A 19768-nucleotide genomic window follows, 5' to 3' on the forward strand; every position below is an offset into this window, starting at 1 on the left:
GCAAGGGGGTGGGAAACCCGCTGAGGGTACTCCGAACCACTTCGAGAAGCTACTCAAAGGGCCATGCCCGAACCATGCCTTCCCCGTCAAGCATCTCTACAAGGACTGTGACATCATGAAGCGGTTCTTATCCGGAGGCTCCAATAGGGGGAGCATAGGCGGGACCCCAAGCTGATCATGTACGACGCAGAGGAGAAGGACGATGGCTTTTCGACGCTGGATGGCTGCCTCATGATCTTCGGAGGGTCGGTGGCCTACGACTCCAAGCGCCGCTAGAAACTTATGCATTGTGAGGTCTTTACGGATGGGCTGGCCATGCCTACCTTCCTTCGATGGTTGGAGTCTGCCATAACCTTTGATCGGACCGACCACCCGAAATGCGTCCCGCAGCCGGAACGATATCCGCTCGTGGTCGATCCGATCATCGGCACGAAGTGGCTTGCCAAGGTACTGATGGATGGAGGCAGCGGCCTCAACATCATTATGGGGGATATGACCCCTAGTATCCATAAGACAAGACATGGGCCGCACCATCAGAGGTGGCCCAGCCCATAAGATCAACGCGTGCATGGCACTGGTCGACATGCACCGCCATATATTATATAGTACCAAATAGGATACTTTCCTTATAACCCTACCCCTCCAGAGTATATAAGGAGAGGTAGGAGTCCCCTAGTCGACATCTCCATCAAATCTCATATCCAATACAATACACCAAAGACACATGACATAGGGTATTACATCGATTAGACGGCCCAAACTTGTCTAAATCGCTGTCTTTACGCCTTGTGTCACCATCCGGTTCCTGATTACGCGCACCTCCACCGATCAATGTACCTTTGTGGGATACCCCTCGGAGGACTACCGAGCATCTTTTGTCGATAGTTGGCGGCCATCATGGGGCTCATGCGCGTTGATCCCTGGTGAACCAGATGGCGTAACTCAAGATCAACATCCTTCATGGTAACTCGGCTGATCGCGTTGACATCCTTCGACAACCATGGCGCACGTCTTCGTATGCGGATTGAAACCTCCAAGCTCCGACTACGTCCTACTTCAACATGAGATCAACTTCGTTCCAGCCGTCAAGCGAGCTGCTATGCGAACTGCCCGTGTCGCCGACTAGATAACGCCATACCCCACCGACCAGACATTCTGTCTAAAGCTAAGTCACGCTTTAATATTTTTCTAAATATTCTCCAATCTCCGTATATCGCCATAATGTTTCTCCGAGCTGTTTTCTCCATGTTTGCTCTTCAAACGATTTTCTTTCATGTATACCATCTTAAAGGAGCTCCTCGAACATCGCCACTAGCACGCCTCGGGTGAGGAGACGGTTGGAGCGATCTTCGACTGCCTCAAGGGCAAGGCGAAGCGGGACAAGGACACTAGCGAAGGTGCCTCCAATTGTCCTAGCAAGAGGAAGAATAAGCAGCGGCGCGAGGGCTCGCTCGTGGCCACCGCCGACCGCAAGGGGGTGGGAAACCCGCTGAGGGTACTCCGAACCACTTCGAGAAGCTACTCAAAGGGCCATGCCCGAACCATGCCTTCCCCGTCAGGCATCTCTACAAGGACTGCGACATCATGAAGCGGTTCTTATCCGGAGGCTCCAATAGGGGGAGCATAGGTAGGACCCCAAGCTGATCACATACGACGCGGAGAAGGATGATGGCTTTTCGACACTGGATGGCTGCCTCATGATCTTCTGAGGGTCGGCGGCCTACGACTCCAAGCGCCGCTAGAAACTTATGCACTGTGAGGTCTCTACGGATGAGCCGGCCACGCCTACCTTCCTCCGATGGTTGGAGTCTGTCATAACCATTGATCGGACCGACCACCCGGAATACGTCCCATAGCCGGAACGATATCCGCTCGTGGTCGATCCGATCATCGGCACGAAGTGGCTTGCCAAGGTACTGATGGATGGAGGCAGCAGCCTCAACATCATTGTGGGGGATATGACCCCCTGTATCCATAAGACAAGATATGGGCCACACCATCAGAGGTGGCCCAGCCCACAAGATCAACGCGTGCACGGCACTGGTCGACATGCACCGCAATATATTATATAGTACCAAATAGGATACACTACTACAGGAATGAATTTGCGCAGCGTGGCCAAAACACGCTCCGTGGCGGGCACCTTTTTTGCCCGCCACGGTTAACCGGTGGCCGGCCAGCGAGGCCGGCCACCGGGGCGCCCGCTGCGGGAAATTGGTTTACCGCGGCGGGCCACCTTACTTGCCCGCCGCATAAAATCGTTATTTACCGCGGCGGGCGGTATGAATAGCCCGCCGCGGTTAATACGGTTTACCATAGCGGGCGCTTTAAACTGCCCGCCGCGGTAAAGACTTGATTTACCGAGGCGGGCGTTTTATGTTGCCCGCCGCGGTAAAGCCTGTACATATACAGCCCTCGGACCCTCCTTCTTCTCCACGGGTCTTCCTCTCTCAAAACTCATGGGGGGAGGCTTTGCCCTAAAATTTGAGGAAACTTTTGATTTGAGTTGAAGGGCTTGGATTTGAGGGAGGAGGACATCATAAGAGGTTCATAAAGGCTCTCCCTCTCTCCTTCCATCCTCTCTCTTTATTTCCATCACCTAGAGTTCTCTTTAGATCTAGATCTAGATCTAGATCAATTTTAATGGAAAAAATGATGTTATGTATTTCTTTAACTTTAGATTCATCATAGATGCATGCTTCATCTTTCACATCGTCATTTTCTCTCTTTTTCATGATTTTGGACGTAAAAATCATCAATTTCTCCTAATTCTTCTTTATTTAATGTTGATTGTGATGGATAATGTTCGCAGATACGATGGATAGATCGGAATGGATGTACCGGATCGATAGAGTGAATGATCCGCGGTACCTCTTTGAATTAAGGAAGTTTATTGCGGCTGGTAAAGCTCACCGTGAGAGACTGAAGCGGATGACAACCATATGTCCATGTTCTCGTTGCAAGAACCTGAAAGCCCACCGAGACAGCGAGGTGCAAACTCATTTGATCATGTATGGTTTCATCGAGGGCTACACAGTCTGGACATTTCACGGCGAAAGAGTTGGTGCGAGTGGCGCTGCATCTGGAGTTACCTCTTCGACGCCGATGACGACAGCACCACCGGTGAATACAGATCCTTCCGCAGCAGCTGCGCCAGCCGACAGTGACAACAGTTGTCGTGATTACATCACGGTGGATGATGTAATGCAAGACATGGCCGACGAAGCCGGCGACGGTGTTGATGGTCAGGATACTGTGAGCCAACCCGAGGATGTGCAGCTTGTTGAAGATCTAGTCAAACACTTCGATGAAGACGACGTTGTGTTGGGTTGCCCAAAGTGGTTGGAGAATTTCAGAGAGTTGAAACAGGCGGCAGTTGATCCTCTCTATAAGGACGGCGGCGATTGTCCAAAGGACTGCACGGCGCTCCGTTTTAACCTCCATATGTTGATGTTGAAGGCTCGTCATGGTTGGTCTGACACTAGCTTCAATGAGTTGTTAAGCTACCTTGCCACCACGTACCCAACGGCTAACAAGGTGCCCGCCAATACTTATCGGGCCAAGAAGCTGATCCGGCCAGTGGCGATGAAGCTTAGAAAGTTTGATGCATGCCCTAACCACTGCATCCTGTATCGGGGCAATGAGTATGAGAATTTGACGAGTTGTCCGCACTGTGGCTTTAGTCGGTACAAGAAAAATGCTGGTTGTCGCGTGGATGCAGAAGACGAGGGAGACTTGCGGGGTGGTCGGAAGAAGAACAAGAAGGGGGCAAAGAAGAGCAGTGTGGCCAAACAGATCTCGGCTCAGCAGGACGATGAAGAAGAGGGTTACACGCACAGGAAAAGTCCAGCACTGTCGGTGTGGTACCTGCCCGTGACCGATCGCCTGCGTGCAATATTCGGGAACCCGGACGATGCCAAGCTCATGTCCTGGCATGCATCTGCTGACCGCCTGAACGACGATGGCAAGCTACGGCACCCATCCGATGGCAAGCAGTGGAAGGATTTCGACGAGGCCTACCCGGAGTTTGGCAAGGAGCCCAGGCATGTTAGGTTCGCGCTAAGTACTGACGGGATGAACCCGTTCGGTGAGCTTAGCAGCTCGCACAGCACTTGGCCCGTCGTGCTCACCATGTACAACCTACCTCCCCATCTATGTCAGAAGCGTAGGTACCTTATGCTGACCATGCTTATCTCCGGACCGAAGCAGCCCGGCAACGATATAGATGTGTTCCTAGAGCCGTTCATGGAGGAAATGAAGATACTATTTGATGTTGGGGTCCAGATGGTGGATGCATCCCGCAAGGAGAAGTTCACACTAAAAGCAATCATCTTTGTCACCATCACCGATTACCCCGGTCTCTTCTCACTATCGGGGCAGATCAAAGGGAAGACCGGCTGCGTAATTTGTATCGACGAGACCTGCTACACTTACCTTAAGGGATCCAATAAGATGGTGTACACGAGGCACAGACGGTTCCTCACCAAAAATCATAGGTATAGAAGAAGTATTATGAACAAATACTTTGACAATCAAGACGAGCCGCAGCGTGATCAAATGACGCAGACTAGTTGGGGAACAAAGGTGTATGAGATGGTCAAGGACATGGATCAGGTGGAGTTTGGAAAGAAGAAGAAGCCGCCTAAAGAGGGGCCCAAGCAGACAAGGAAGCGAAAGCGGGACCAGACGGAGGAAGTCCCCGCCGCCGTTCCTTTCAAGAAGATGTCAATTTTCTTCAAGTACCTGTCGTATTGGAAAACACTGAATACACCCCATGCCATCGACTGCATGCACCTGGAGAAAAATGTCTTCGAAAGCACGATCGGTGTCCTGCTGGACATCAAGGGCAAGACAAAGGATGGTATTAAGTCACGGACGGATCTTGTCAATCTGGGCATCAGGCCGGACCTTCACCCGGGACCGCCTCAGAATGGTAAAGTCGATATCCCGGGTGCGGCCTGCAACCTAACGCAAGACGAGAGGACGGCTTTTCTTAAGTTGCTTAGGGGTATCAAGGTGCCGACTGGTTTCTCTTCCAACATCAAGAGCCTGGTCTCCATGAAAGACCTCATAATGACCGGCTACAACTCACACGACTGCCACGTCATGCTGACGGTGTTCCTACCAATTGCGATTAGGGCTATCCGTCCAGAGTACGTGAAGATGGTCATCACACGGATGTCATACTTCTTTAATTGCCAGTGGGTCAAACCGAATGCGGTTGCAGTGGACAGTTATGGGCTAACCACCGTGGACCTCAAAAGTATCGGCTACAAAGATGACCCGTGGGTACTAGCAACCAATGTCGCACAAGTGGCCTACTATATATATGCAGAGGACCCAAAAAGGCATGTGGTTGTGTCCGGAAAGCAGCGGATTGTGGGAGCTGATGGGGTGCAGAGTCCCGAACAATACAACAACTACGCAGAGCTCGAGCTTTTTACCGATCACCCAAAGAAGATCAAGGCCGTCGAGGACCGATTCAACAAGTCCAGGATGATGCCGTGGGCCCGCCCCGATGGTGAGAAGAGGACGGTGAAAGCACCTGCACCAAAATGATTAATGTATCCCAGAGACATATATATATATATATATGTAATAATGTAGTGGACTCTATACGTATCCCAGAGACATATATATAATAATGTATCCTAGAGACTCTATATGTAACAATCCCAGATACTCTATATGCATACTCTATAAAAGAGGATAAAATTCTTAAGTGTACTACAAAAGTCAAGTAATAAAAAGCCAAGGGACCTCAAAAGTATAGACTAATGAATACAACTAATGAATTAGCTAATGAATTATGTTAGTATAGACTAGTTTCATCTTCATGAGACTTAAAATAGGTAATGAATTCATTCTGAACTGATGATATTTACCGCGGCGGGCATATAACAGCGCCCGCCGCGGTTAATAGATTAACCACAGCGGGCATATAACAGCGCCCGCCGCGGTTAATAGATTAACCGCGGCGGGCAACTTAACAGACCGCCGCGGTAAACATTTCCCGCGGCGGTCTGTAACGTTGCCCGCCGCGGTTAATCGCAACCTATATAAGCCGTCCCCACCCTCAACATCTCGGCGGTCTTTCGTGCGGTTCAGTTTTACCCCGAAGGGCTGCCAAAATCTCACGCCGCCGCCGCCGCCGCCGGGCTCCACCGCCGATTGAGCTCCTCCGCGCACCGACCCCCGCCCCCGTTCTCCTCCCCGTGCCCGGTCCGCGCCCCCGTCCTCCTCTCCCTTGCCCGCGCCCCGCCCCCGTGCTCCTCCGGCGCCCCGTCACCGGAACCCTAGCACCTGCTCTCCAGGCGGCCGGCACCAACACGCCGGTGAGTTACCCTCTACCTTGCCCGCGCCCCGCCCCCGTGCTCCTCCGGCGCCCCGTCACCGGAACCCTAGCACCTGCTCTCCAGGCGGCCGGCACCAACACGCCGGTGAGTTACCCTCTACCCCCGTCGCCGCTGCGTTTGCTTACCCATTTCCCCTTTCCCTCCGTTCATACTGGGGCGTCGCGCGTCCACCGCAATGCACCGGTCGGGTCTGTCCCTCCGTTCAGTTGGCTTGTCCTCGCTATATTTATGCTTATCTATTGATCAAATTTAGGATCTCTGTTTGTTGAGATTGGTGCTGGGTCTAATAATACTCTGATCTAGTTTTTTGATAGCATGCCACATAGTTAAAGAATTGAGAGAACAAAGCTATATCATCATGGTTATACAATTGGGATCGATATCCAGGACTAACAATTGTGCTCACATTTTTTTGTTCACTTTTATAGACACAAACATGGGACAATTAATTACTTTGAATGTCCTAGGCAGTGTTTTAACGCCTAGGCGTCGACTAGGCATCCAGGCGTACCCAGTTCGCCTTGGGAAACAGTGGCACCTTGTTGTCTAGGCACTGCCTAGGCGTCCAGGCGATCCAGCACTTTCCTGGACGCCTAGTCGCCTTCAAAAAACTGGTCCTAGGAAACAACAATATTATACAGTGCTTTGTAGGATTTGTTTCTATACATCTTTTTAATGATATCCTAGTGACATGGCCATTGTGGTCTCTTGGATTTGGATATAACAGTGCACTAGGAATAGCCTAACTGACTAATTTAATGCTACTGTATTCTTTCTGTGAATTTAAAGTTTAACCACATATAGGCATAGTGCAATTTCTGGGAAGGTTGACTACTAGTGTGAGCATTGTATGTTGAGAAATGTCTGCGACAGCTTGCAGGCTAAAGTTGGTCTGATAAATTATTTGTGATGAATTTGTGTCATCACTGTTTCAGACTGTCCAAACCCTCTTGCTTGTCACAGCGAGGTGCAAACTCATTTGATCACTGTTTTGATTTGTGAAAGTTTTTTGAGATGGCTAGCTACTACTTATCCCCTTACTGGTACTCTACTACTTGATGCAAAATGGTACTTGTATTACCTATTTCTCTCTACCACTGTTGTCTTACTACTGCTGCTGCTACTCTGAATTCAACTGAACAAAGCAGTACTACACTTGGTGAATTTTGAACTGCTATACTACTGATCTATGATGCTTTTGGTGAACCGTAGCATTTGAATTCAATTCTTTTTGCTGCCTATGATGCCAAAGAAATTTATGACAAAATTCTGAGCATATGCCACTGCCTATGATGCACCTTGCCTTTAAACTAATTCTGAGCTAAATTTGTGAGAATTTTGAGATGAATTGGTCACTCTGCTGCATTTTTGTCAGATTTGATATAATTTGTGAGAATTTTGAGATGAATTGGTCACTCCCTCCTTTAGTACTAGTATATACTACTACTACTGCCTACCTCTACTTCCTCCTGTACTACTACTAGTATACTACTACTACTGCCTACTACTTTCTAGTAGTATACTACTACTAGTATACTACTACTGCCTACTACTACTCCCTCCTCTACTCCTCTACTCCCTCCTATACTACTATTCTACTACTGCTGCTCCTGTTTTTGATTTGTGAAAGGTTTTTATTTAATGGGGCTGCTTCCTTTTTTGGCATATGCAATGATGAACTTTTAAACTTATTGCTGAGGCAGTGGCATATGCAATGATGTGAACCCTTTTATGCTGAGGCAGCGGCGATGATGATCGAGTGCCCCCGCTAAACTAGGATGGCTTGTATACCAGATACAAGCAACCAGTTTAAAAGCGATGTGATGACAATGGGGCAAATCTGAGCCAACTACTACTACTTTACTACTCTAGTACTACTCTACTTTACTACTCTATAACTGTGTCTATACAACTGAAATATGTATTCATTGTAGCTTTCCAATGGCGGAGGAACCGATAAGCGAATGGCGCGACCCTACCCCTAGTGCATCATCATCAACTAGCCTCGAGAGCCAAGTGTCCGTGACCCCTAGGCCAACAAAGAAACGTCGTACAGAGGACGATGATGATCCGACCTACCAACCGAGGGACGGCGAAGTTGAAAGTGCGCGGTCTCCAAACCCTGAACAGATGCCGGTGGTGCCTCGAGAATTGAATTTCGAGGAGGAAGAAGTCAGTGACAAAGAACCCCCCGCTCCATCTCCAACCACTTCAGGCAAGTCTAGTGGTCAGAGGACAAAGCTGAGAAGGGGGGAACACGGGAGGCACCGGAGGGAAATCCACGGCGAAGTCCATGTGATCCATGAGGTGGGACCAGAGGGAAACCCGTTGTCGCCACCCACGGTCCTTGCCAAGTTCAGCAACCAGGTGGCATGTATAGTCAAGGACAAGGTGGAGATCACTTGGGCGGAGTGGAACAATGTCCCGGTCGACTACAAGACACATATCTGGGGTGAGGTGACGAGGAGCTTCCATTATCCCGAGGACGCCGATCTAGACAAGTGCAGGGAGTGGGTCATGCACGTGGCAGGAAGAGCCTTTAGAAACTTCAAGTCCATGCTGACCAGGTACTACCTGAAGCTAGGCAAGTCACCCTGTGTCAAATACACTATGGTAAAGGAACATCACTGGGAAGAGTTCTGCAAACAAAGAACAACAGAAGAAGCAAAGGCAAAGAGCGCCAAGTTCAGCGCACTCGCGAAGAAGAACCTGCACCCCCACCACTTGGGCATGACTGGGTTTGCTGGTAAGAGGCCCCAGTGGCGGGAGGAAGAAAGGGCTAGAGCTGCCGCCGGGCTTCCCGATCTGTACGACGGTCTAGACTTGAGGGCTAAGGACTTCATTTATGCCCGCAAGCCGAAGAAGCTCAAGGAGGGCGCGAGCAAGTTCAATGAGCCGAAGTTCGAGGAGGTGGAGAGGGCTCTCATCCAGGCCGCTAAATCCAAGGACAGCTTCGAGGTTCGCAGGGGCCAGGACTTGCTGACCCTAGCGCTGGGAACCCCCGAGCACCGTGGCCGCGTCCGTGGCATGTCGTCGAAGATGAGCTGGAACTCAGTGGAGTCATGGCAATCCGACGCTGCCACATACCGGTCAAGGCAGAGGTACAAGGAGGGCATCTTTCAGAAGGGCTATGATCAAGGCGTGGCCGAAATGATCAGTCGGTCCATAAAAGAAGCCTTCACGAGCAATGACCCAGATATGGTGTCGATGAGGTCACAGATGCTTCGCCAGGCAGGCGTGGCCGTGCCACAAGTTCCACAAGGGCAGACACAAGGGCAGCCACTGCCGATGATCGAGGATCGCCCAAGGCACCCCGTCGACGACATCCGGCAACCCATGCGCGTCAACCTCAACATCCCGTTCGGCAGGGCGAAAAAGTTGACCGTGGGTGAGGGTTACATGCACCCCAAAGAAGATATCAAAGATTTCAACCAAGACCAGATCCCTGCCAACTATGCTGCCGTGATACTTACATGGTATGCGACCCAATATGAAGAATTTGAAATGGAATATCCAACTGCACAAGGGGTAACGATCCTTGGAGCTGCCATTGGTTCCGAAGTCCTGTGGAACAAGGACGACATAGAGATCATTCTCTCGACGCCGACTTCTACGCCGATGGCGACACCAGCATCACAACCATCCGTTGCCGGATCTTGTCCCCCCGATGATCCGGATCACGGCGACGGCGATGACGAAGGCAATGGCGGGGATGACAAGGGAAGGAAGTCACCCCGAGGCACAAGCCCTCACCCTCGTTCTCCTACTCCAACAACAAGTCCACCCGCACCTCCCGATAGTCCGTCTAAGGGCACAAGCAAAGGACCGGGAGGCACGGAGGAACCGGGGGCAAAGACACCGCCTGCTGCCATTGCGAGCACAAGCCACTGTCCTCCACCGCCGGCGAAGACTAAAGGCGACCAAGGGCATCTCACATACTCACTTGAGTTCGAAAGGTATGGTAGCGGCGAGCATAATTTGCTAATAACTTTTCTTTGCCATAATATGGTACTAACATTTCTATCCCAGGCCAAGATCACCTTTCCATCTATTTCCTGAATCGGATGACTGCCCCGGCCATTACGAGCATGGGAAGTTCATGATAACCAAGGCCCAGCTCGTCGACGAGGAAAGGTGGGAGACAAGGAGGTTTCATCTCTGGTACATGGAAGCGGCAAAAGCTGGCCTACATGGTTTTCTAGTCAAGGTTGTGGCGGAGTACTTCCACTTGCCCGGCAACGATGTAGAACTCCCTGTGGACTTCCACGACATGTACAGACTACTACGGGAACAAGACCTTGACATCGCCCAAGTCACCTTGTTCTCTATGTAAGTGATGAATTGCGAGTTTCACATATCACCTGCCTTTGAATCGGTCAAGACTACTTATATATGCCACGATGGCTTGTCCTTGCAGGTTGATGGCCTATATATCCAAGGAACTAAAACTTGATGTTATCTATCTATCTCCAATGCATATTGCTCAAAGAGTCATCATTGGTTACCACCTAGATGACAATCATCCAACCATGAAAGACTTGACCAAGCGACAGAGAGAGGCGCACAGGAAGAAACTGATGGACAATGAGAAGTTGAACATTTCAAGGTACATACTAGGAGCAATGAAGAAGATCAGGAGAAATGGGTGTATCGTAGCTGCCTACCACTTTGGGTAAGTCGAAGACATGCCTGTAGAGATAAGTGGGTAGCTAGCTAGTATTATTATTTCTCATTGTAACCTGTATTTTGTTTCAATGGCGCAGCCAAGGCCTCGAGGGTCACTGGGTTGCATTTATCATCTACCCTCAGGATGGCAGGGCCTGCGTATTTGATTCGTTGAGAATGCCAAACTTAAAAGGGTACAAGGCCTTTGAAGATTGCCTCAGAGTGTAAGTGACTGAACTGTCTTCTCATATGCGTTCTAATGCCCTGCCTAATACTAGTACATTTCATATAGCGCTTATAAGGAGTACGTGAAGGATCCTGAATGCTATGATCGAAGAACAGAGAATTTTAAGGCTAAGCATAAGAACCGTATCAAAATCAGACGCAACTTTCCGGTAAGTATTTGAAAGGTTTAATTGTGCGTTCTGTTCATAAGCGTTCTAATGCCTGTATTCTAATGCTTGTGTATCGATCATGCAGTGTGCCAAACAACCGGTAGGATCACAAACCTGTGGCTTCTACGTCTGTGAGTACCTGAGGGAGTGCAAGCAGTATAGCAGCAGTTGGAGGGTGCTCAAGAATGGATTGAACTGGTGGAGAGACGTGCAGAGCACCCAACACTCCTTCAAGCAGACAAAGGCGGACATATGTAAGTTTGTCTTAGACAAATGCGTGCTTGAAGGGAGCACGTTCTTCAATGAAAACAGCCAGCTAGCGATTTTACCGGAGTACGAGAGGCTGAGGAAATGGCCCACGATGATGCGTCCGCAAGATTACACCTTAGGGCATGTATAACGACTTCAATATGTAAATGTAATGAATTAACAATGACAAGAACGACTAAGTGAATGTATATATATGTATATTATCTCATGTGTAATGCCTGCATACTTTTTAAGTTTAATTTGTGAAATCTGGATGTGATTTGAATTTGAATTTGAATTTGAATTTAATTATATGGCTGCTGTATTTTTTTTAATTCAGGGAAAAATTTACCGAGGCGGGCAAATGATAATGCCCGCCACGGCTAACGAACATAACCGCGGCGGGCTCTGTACTGTGTCCGCCGTGGTAAAATAATTTACCGCGGCGGGCGGTTCAACGTGACCGCCGTGGTAAAAGTATGTTTACCGCAGCGGGCACGTTACATCGCCCGCCGTGGTAAATCGGTTAACCGCGGCGGGCAAAGCCGCCCGCCGCGGTTAAGCCACGATTTACCGTGGCCTCTAGGCCGCGGCGGACGGCTTTGCCCGCCGCGGAAAATCAAAAACGCCCGCCTCCATAAACGTTTGTGTAGTAGTGATACTTTCCTTGTAACCCTACCCCTCTAGATTATATAAGGAGAGGTAGGGTTCCCCTAGTCGACATCTCCATCAGATCTCATATCCAATACAATACACCAAAGACACAGGACGTAGGGTATTACATCGATCAGATGGCCCAAACCTATCTAAATCGCTGTCTCTACGCCTTGTGTCACCATCCGGTTCCTGATTACGCGCACCTCCACCGATCAATCTACCTTCGTGGAATACCCCTCGAAGGACTACCGAGCATCTTTTGTCGACAGTTGGCGGCCATCATGGGGCTCGTGCGTGCTGATCCCTGGTGAACCAGATGGCGTAACTCAAGATCAACATCCTTCACGGTAACTCGGCTGATCGCGTTGACATCCTTCGACAACTATGGCGCACGTCTTCGTACGCGGATTGACACCGCCAAGCTCCGACTACGTCCTACTTCAACACGAGATCAACTTCGTTCCAGCCGTCAAGCGAGCTGCTAAGCGAACTGCCCGTGTCGCCGACTAGATAACGCCATACCCCACCGACCAGACATTTTGTCTAAAGCTAAGTCACGCTTTAATATTTTTCTAAATATTCTCCAATCTCCGTATATCGCCATAATGTTTCTCCGAGCTGTTTTCTCCATGTTTGCTCTTCAAACGATTTTCTTTCATGTATACCATCTTAAAGATGATATACAACAAAGTCTAAAGTGAACCCCCGAATAGTCATGTTGATGCTCGGATGTCCCCAGAGACAACCCTATCTCCGGCTCCTCCCTACACGTGTATGAGCGTCTGCCCTCTACGTTATGTGTGGTTGACAGTGGCTCCTTAGCGATGCTTTGTTCTTCCTACATGCACACGGGCTCCGCGCTCCGTGCTATGGTTAACGGGCTAGCTAGGGTTGAAGACTCAGCTACACACTAACTGGTCGGGCGGTTTGTATTAAATACATATTTAGAATAACACTAAGTGTTCACACCAACTGATCGCCGAGCTGCATACCCTATTTCATCACCATTGCTGATTCTTCTCTGGAGTTCATATATTTTACATCATGTACTACCCGTTCTACATATTTGTATTGCAGGATCATTGTCCAGGTGGTCGGACCACCTGGTGTTTGGACTTCTGCACTGATCAATTGGTCGGACCGCTAGGTTCATGGACTTCGTCGCCGACTAGTTGATCAGACTGTTCGCCAGTCGCTTCTACTCAATGCTCACTTCATCACCGACCAGTTGACCTAGGGACTCCTCAGTGTTTGGATTCTTCGTGAAAGCATCGTCGGCTAAGTTGAGGACTCTCTTGGTGGTCGGATCTTGCTACGTCTCATCGGTGTGCTATCAAGCTGCTCCAAGCTATTCGGATCAGGGTGCTGGTCTTGGGCAGTACATCTGGGGTCTTGATACGTGCATGTTAGATGACGTCGGCAAGCTTTAGACTTCTTTTCTTTGACCCTGCTACAAGATTCATTCTCCATCTTCCAGTAGGCTTGGGGACTAAGTGGCTACACTTCACCTGGCGGTGAATGTAGTGCTTATTTCTTAATTTACCCTCCTTATTGATAGAGTCTAAGTGGCTACACTTCTCCTAAGTGGAAGAATTTTTAGATTTTAAACTTGAGCTCCTTACATCCTTATGGCAAGCCTTACTTGGGATACACTGCTTGGCAACGATTCATACTGCTTGGCAACGGTTCACAACTGCTCGACAATGGTTCACAACTGCTCGGCAACTCATCACGGTGGTTGGACCATGAGTCTGACTGCTCGGCTTTGTTCGCACCTGCTCGGACAAGCTCAAGACGGTGTTGCACAACGGATACAAGGCGCTCGAGGACTAGCTATGGGGGATATGACCCCTGGTATCCATAAGACAAGACATGGGCCACACCATCAGAGGTGCCCCAACCCACAAGATCAAGGTGTTCACGGCACTGGTCGACGTGCACCGCAAGATATTATATAGTACCAAATAGGATACTTTCCTTGTAACCCTACCCCTCTAGAGTATATAAGGAGAGGCAGGGTTCCCCTAGTCGACATCTCCATCAGATCTTATATCCAATACAATACACCAAAGACATAGGACGTAGGGTCTTACATCGATTAGATGGCCCAAACCTGTCTCAATCGCTGTGTCTATGCCTTGTGTCACCATCCGGTTCCTGATTACGCGAACCTCCACCGATCAATCTACCTTCATGGGATACCTTTCCATGCCATGGGCATCGACTGGGGTGCCTTTCCACGACATCATGCCTAGAAAGTAGGTCATGCACTCGGGCAGATCAATCTACCTGTCACCTTCGGAGATCCATCCAATTATAGGATGGAGACCCTCACCTTTGAGGTGGTCGGGTTCCTTGGAACCTATCATGCCATCCTAGGACGTCCATGCTACACAAAGTTCATGGCCATCCCCATCTACACCTACCTAAAGCTGAAGATGCCAGGCCCATGCAGGGTCATCACCATCGTCACCTCCTTCCAGCGCGCCTACAAGAGCAAGGTCGAGTGTTGTGAACATGCCGCGGCAATTGTCGCCTCCAAAGAGCTCGCGGCCATTAGGAAGGAGGTCGCCGAAGAAGCACCCGACTCCAAGCGATTGGCTGGGTCTTCTGAGCCTATAGATGGCACCAAGGAGGTCCTCGTAGACCCTAGCGGCTCTAAGGGCAAAGTGGTGCGCATTGGCACCATGCTTTCCTCTGAATAAGAAAGCGCACTCGTTGACTTCCTCTGCGCCAATAGAGACATCTTTGCATGGAAACTCTCGGACATGCTAGGTATTTCGAGAGAAGTCGTCGAGCACACCTTGAAGATTAGGCCAGGCTCCAAGCTAGTGAAGCAACGCCTGCGTCGCTTCAGCGAGGGGAAGCGTAGGGCCATCAGCGAGAAGATCACGAAGCTTTTGGTGACCAGGTACATCAAGGAAGTATACCACCCTGAGTGGATAGCCAATCCTGTTCTTGTATGAAAGAAGAGTGGGAAATGGAGAATGTGTGTTGACTACATGGGTCTTAACAAAGCGTGTACTCTGGGTACCATCAAATTTCCTCAGGGTGTGAAACCCTTTGCTTCCTTGATGTGTACTTCGGGTACCATCAAATTGTGATGAAAGAGTTCGACTAGCTTGTGACATCTTTCATCACCCATTTAGATCGTTCTGCTATGTTACATTGCCATTCGGTTTGAAGAACGCTAGGGCTACGTACCAGCGTTGTATGCTCAAATGTTTTGGGGGGCTCATTAGGCGAACCATTGAGGCCTACATGGACGATATCGTGGTTAAGTCCAAACGGGCTGACCAGGTCATAGCCGACCTTGAGCAGACCTTTACAAAACTCCGAGCAAACAACATTAAGCTCAACCTCGAGAAGTGAGTTTTTGGGGTCTTGAGGGGTATGCTGCTGGGTTTCATCGTCTTTGAGCGTGGCATCGAAGCCTACTTAGAGAAGATCTCAGCCATCACAAGGATGGGCCCGATTCAGAACATAAAGGGGTACAGCGAGTTATAGGGTGCCTCGACAAATGAGGTCTCCCCCTCTATTAGCTCCTAAAGAAGGCCAACCATTTCGAATGGATGCCCGAGGCCTAGGAGGCACTTGACATGGTCAAGTAGCTTATGACAAACGCCTCGATCCTGGTCCCTCTGAACGATGAGGAACCACTTCTGCTCTACATCGTGGCCACCATGCAAGTGATCAGTGCTGCCCTAGTAGTAGAGCAAGAAGAAGAGGGACACGCCCTCAAAGTGCAGCGTCCCGTATACTTCATTAGCGAAGTCTTGTCCGATTCCAAGACCCGCTACCCCCAAATCTAGAAGCTCCTGTACGCCATCCTCAGTGCTAAGAGGAAGCTACGCCACTACTTCGAGTCTGATGGTTGTGACGTCCTTCCCCCTCGGCGAGGTCGTCCAAAACCAGGATGCCATGGGAAGAATCACAAAGTGGGCACTCGAGCTGATGGGTCAAGGCATTTTGTATGCCTCCCGAATGACCATCAAGTCCCAAGTGGATTTCGTTGTAGAGTAGATCGAGATCCAAATGCCACCAGCGGTCGTCGACCAAGAGTACTGGACGATGTACTTCGATGGATCGCTGATGAAGAAAGGCGCCGGCAAGGGACTGGTCTTCATTTCGCCCCTCGGGGTATGCATGAGGTACATGGTTCACCTTCATTTCCCCTCCCCAACAATGTGGGTGAGTATGAGACACTCATCAATGGCCTACGCATCGCCATCGAGTTAGGTATCCAACGCCTCGATGTTCGGGGTGATTCCTAGCTAGTCATCGACCAAGTCATGCAGGAGTCGAGCTACCACAACGCCAAGACAGCTGCATATTGCCGAGAAGTCCACCAGTTGGAGGATAAGTTCGATGGTCTCAAGCTCAACCACATCCCAAGGTGTCTCAAGGAGAGCTAGTGCTAATGGGAGTCTTCGCCAGCGATCAGCACAAGCCCTTAGTCCACTACGAGGAGCCGGAACAAGCCAGTGACAGGCCACCTACCTAGGGCTCGGGGGCTAACTAGCCATCGGCTCCATCCGACCCTGAGGTCATGGAGCTTGACGAGGATCCAGCGACAGAGTCTGATCCTCTAGCTGACTAGAGGACGCCTTACCTCGATTAACTTCTCTGCAAGGCACTGCCAACGAACAAGACTGAGGCTCGGTGGCTTGTGCGTCGTGCCAAGTCCTTTGCCATTGTTGATGGTGAACTCTACAAGCGGAGCCACATCGAGATCCTGTGGCGCTGCATCTCCATCGAGCAAGGGAAGCAGTTGCTAAGTAATATCCATGGTGGGGTATGCTGTTACCATGCCACGTCTAGAACCCTGGTCGGAAACACATTCTAACAAGGCTTCTATTGGCCGACCATGGTAGCCGATGTTGAACATATTGTGCGCACCTGCAAAGGGTGTCAGTACTATGCCCGGCCGACCCACCTACCGGCCCAAACACTCCACACGATCCCCATCACATGGTCGTTCATGGTCTGGGGGTTCGATCTGGTCAGACCTCTCAAGAGGGCGCCTAGGGGCTATACGCACTTACTTGTCACCGTAGACAAGTTTACAAAATGGGTGGAGGCTCGACCAATCTCTGCGATCAAGTTTGAGCAAGCCGTGCTGTTCTTCCTTGACATCGTACATCGCTTTGGGGTCCCAAACTCCATCATCACAAACAACGCTACATAGTTTACCGAAAAGAAGTTCCTTCGATTCTGCGATGAATATCACATCCGCATCGATTGGGCAGCCGTGGCGCACCCCCGCACGAATGGCCAGGTTGAGCGCGTGAATGGCATGGTCCTACAAGGCCTCAAGCCTAGAATCTTCAACCGGTTGAACAAGTTTGGTGGACAATGGGTCGTGGAACTTCCCACGGTGCTCTAGAGCCTGAGGACGACCCCTAGCCAGGCCACCGGCTACACACCATTCTTCATGATCTATGGTTCTGAGGCTATCCTCCTGACCGAACTCGACTATGGAGCGCCAAGGGTTAGGGCGTATGATGAACAGGGAGTAGAGGCGTCCCTCGAAGATGCCATGGACCAGCTAGATGAAGCGCGCGATGTCGCCCTCCTCCACTCGGCTAAATACTAGCAAGCGTTGCACCAGTACCATAGCCATTGAGTGCGGGGTCAGGCCTTCATTGTCGGGGCCTGGTGCTCTGCCTCGTCTAGAGCAACAAGAACCGCCACAAGCTCTCTCCACCATGGGAGAGACCGTACGTCATCGTGGATATGCTTTGACCAGGTGCCTACAAGCTCAAGACCATCGATGGCGAAGTCTTCGTCAATGCCTGGAACAACAAGCAGCTACCTCACTTTTACCCTTAATATATGCACACTTTCTCTTATCAGTTTCGCTATCAACTCCCCAATCTTTAGTGACACCCGACCCCAGCAATGGTAAGGGGTTAGGCCTCACTCGGGGGCTAATAAGAACATATCTATCCGGTAGACAGTCCCTACGCCCGACCCTTTCTCACATTAAGACCCAGAAGCGAGGGTCACGAAAACGAACACTGAGTAAAACTGGTCAGACTGTGAGAAACCTACGCCTCAGTGGCTACGGCGCCTTTGCTCACCAGCGTGATTAGAGTTTGTTCACCCACATCCCGAGCTTTTTAGCCTTAACTAAGGAAAGAGTCGGTATGCATCTAAGAGTATGTCCACCTGGTAAACATTGTCTATGCCTGACCCTCTCTCACGTTGAGACTTGGAAGCAAGGGTTGCGGAAACAAACACTGAGTAAAACTGGTCGGACTGCGAGAAACCTACACCCTAGTGGCTAAGGCGCCTTTGCTCACCAGCGTGATCAAAGTTTGTTAACCCACACCTCGAGCTTTATGGCCTTAACAATCGAAGGGGTCAGAACGCACTAACCTTTTTATACGAAAAGGGGAGCAGGGCTAAAATCTATTAAGGCCATAATGAAATTTAAGAGCTTGTCCACTTAGTACAAGTTCACCATCTGGTGTATCTGCCTAACTAATTTTTTAGGGGAGATGATCTCATCCTCTATCTCCATAGGAAAGCCCTATGTTAGCGGGTCACACAAGTCGATCGGACAACGTGTCCGCTATGAGAGATGGGTAAGGAGCAGTAGAATGCCCCATGCGGGTTATTCTGACTCCGTCACAAACGACAGACCTGGATTCTACTTGAACATATCTGGTAAGAGCTCCTTGAACCCATCACTCATGCCATCAAGGTAAGTCCTGTGCTAGCGGGTCACCCAAGTCAATCGGACGGTTTGGGCCGCTGTCGAGAGATGGGTCACCCCTAATTTATGCATGTTCTCTCTTATTAATTTTGCTATTGAGCCCCCGACCCCAGCAATGGTAGGGGGTCAGGCCTCACTCGGGGGCTAGCAAGAGTGTCTATTTGATACACATTCTCTATGCCTAATCCCTTTTCTCACACTTAAACCTAGAGGCAAGGTGTGTGGAAACAAATTCTGAGTAAAATTGGTCGGACTGCAAGAAACCTACGCCCCAGCGGCTACGGCATTTTGGCTCACCAGCGTGATCAAAGTTTTTATCCCCGCACCCCGAGCTTTAGCGTCCGCCTTCCCAAGAAGGGTTCGGAGGGGTTCACCTATGGAATCTCCATCGAGGAGAGGCCAACAGGTCACCCAAGTCAATCGGATGGCTCGGGCCGCTGCCGAGAGACGGGTAAGGAGTAGTGGGATGCCCCATGCAGGTTACGCCAACTCTGTCATGAACAACGGATCTAGACCCCACATGGACATATCCGGTAAGCACCCCGAACCCGTCACTCGAGCCATCAAGGTAACTTTACCAACCCTCACTTTTCTTTTCCAGTGCAAGATTAGTCATTCATCCATTCTCATGCATGCATCCATACATTCATTCATACATTCATCCATACATTCATCCCATACATCCAAGCATCGCATATGCAATTATTGCATCACAACGCTTAGCA

At 50.0% G+C, this 19768-nt stretch overlaps 1 protein-coding gene and 1 long non-coding RNA gene across 2 annotated transcripts; one reads left to right on the forward strand and one right to left on the reverse strand.

The window, feature by feature from the left end:
- Window positions 1-5222: 5222 nt before the first annotated feature.
- Window positions 5223-11789, reverse strand: LOC136523050 (uncharacterized). Its single transcript, XR_010776077.1, has 3 exons — window positions 11746-11789; window positions 11556-11644; window positions 5223-5545 (listed from the first exon to the last, which is right to left on the reverse strand). It is a non-coding gene; the product is annotated as an uncharacterized lncRNA (long non-coding RNA).
- LOC136523143 (uncharacterized) lies at window positions 7966-10835 on the forward strand. Its single transcript, XM_066516926.1, has 2 exons — window positions 7966-10312; window positions 10386-10835. Exons 1-2 carry the CDS (start codon window positions 8298-8300, stop codon window positions 10687-10689), a joined length of 2319 nt encoding a protein of 772 aa, XP_066373023.1. The 5' UTR covers window positions 7966-8297; the 3' UTR covers window positions 10690-10835.
- Window positions 11790-19768: the final 7979 nt, after the last annotated feature.

Source organism: Miscanthus floridulus, chromosome 18 (assembly GCF_019320115.1).
Source record: "Miscanthus floridulus cultivar M001 chromosome 18, ASM1932011v1, whole genome shotgun sequence".
Classification (NCBI taxonomy): Eukaryota; Viridiplantae; Streptophyta; class Magnoliopsida; order Poales; family Poaceae; genus Miscanthus; species Miscanthus floridulus.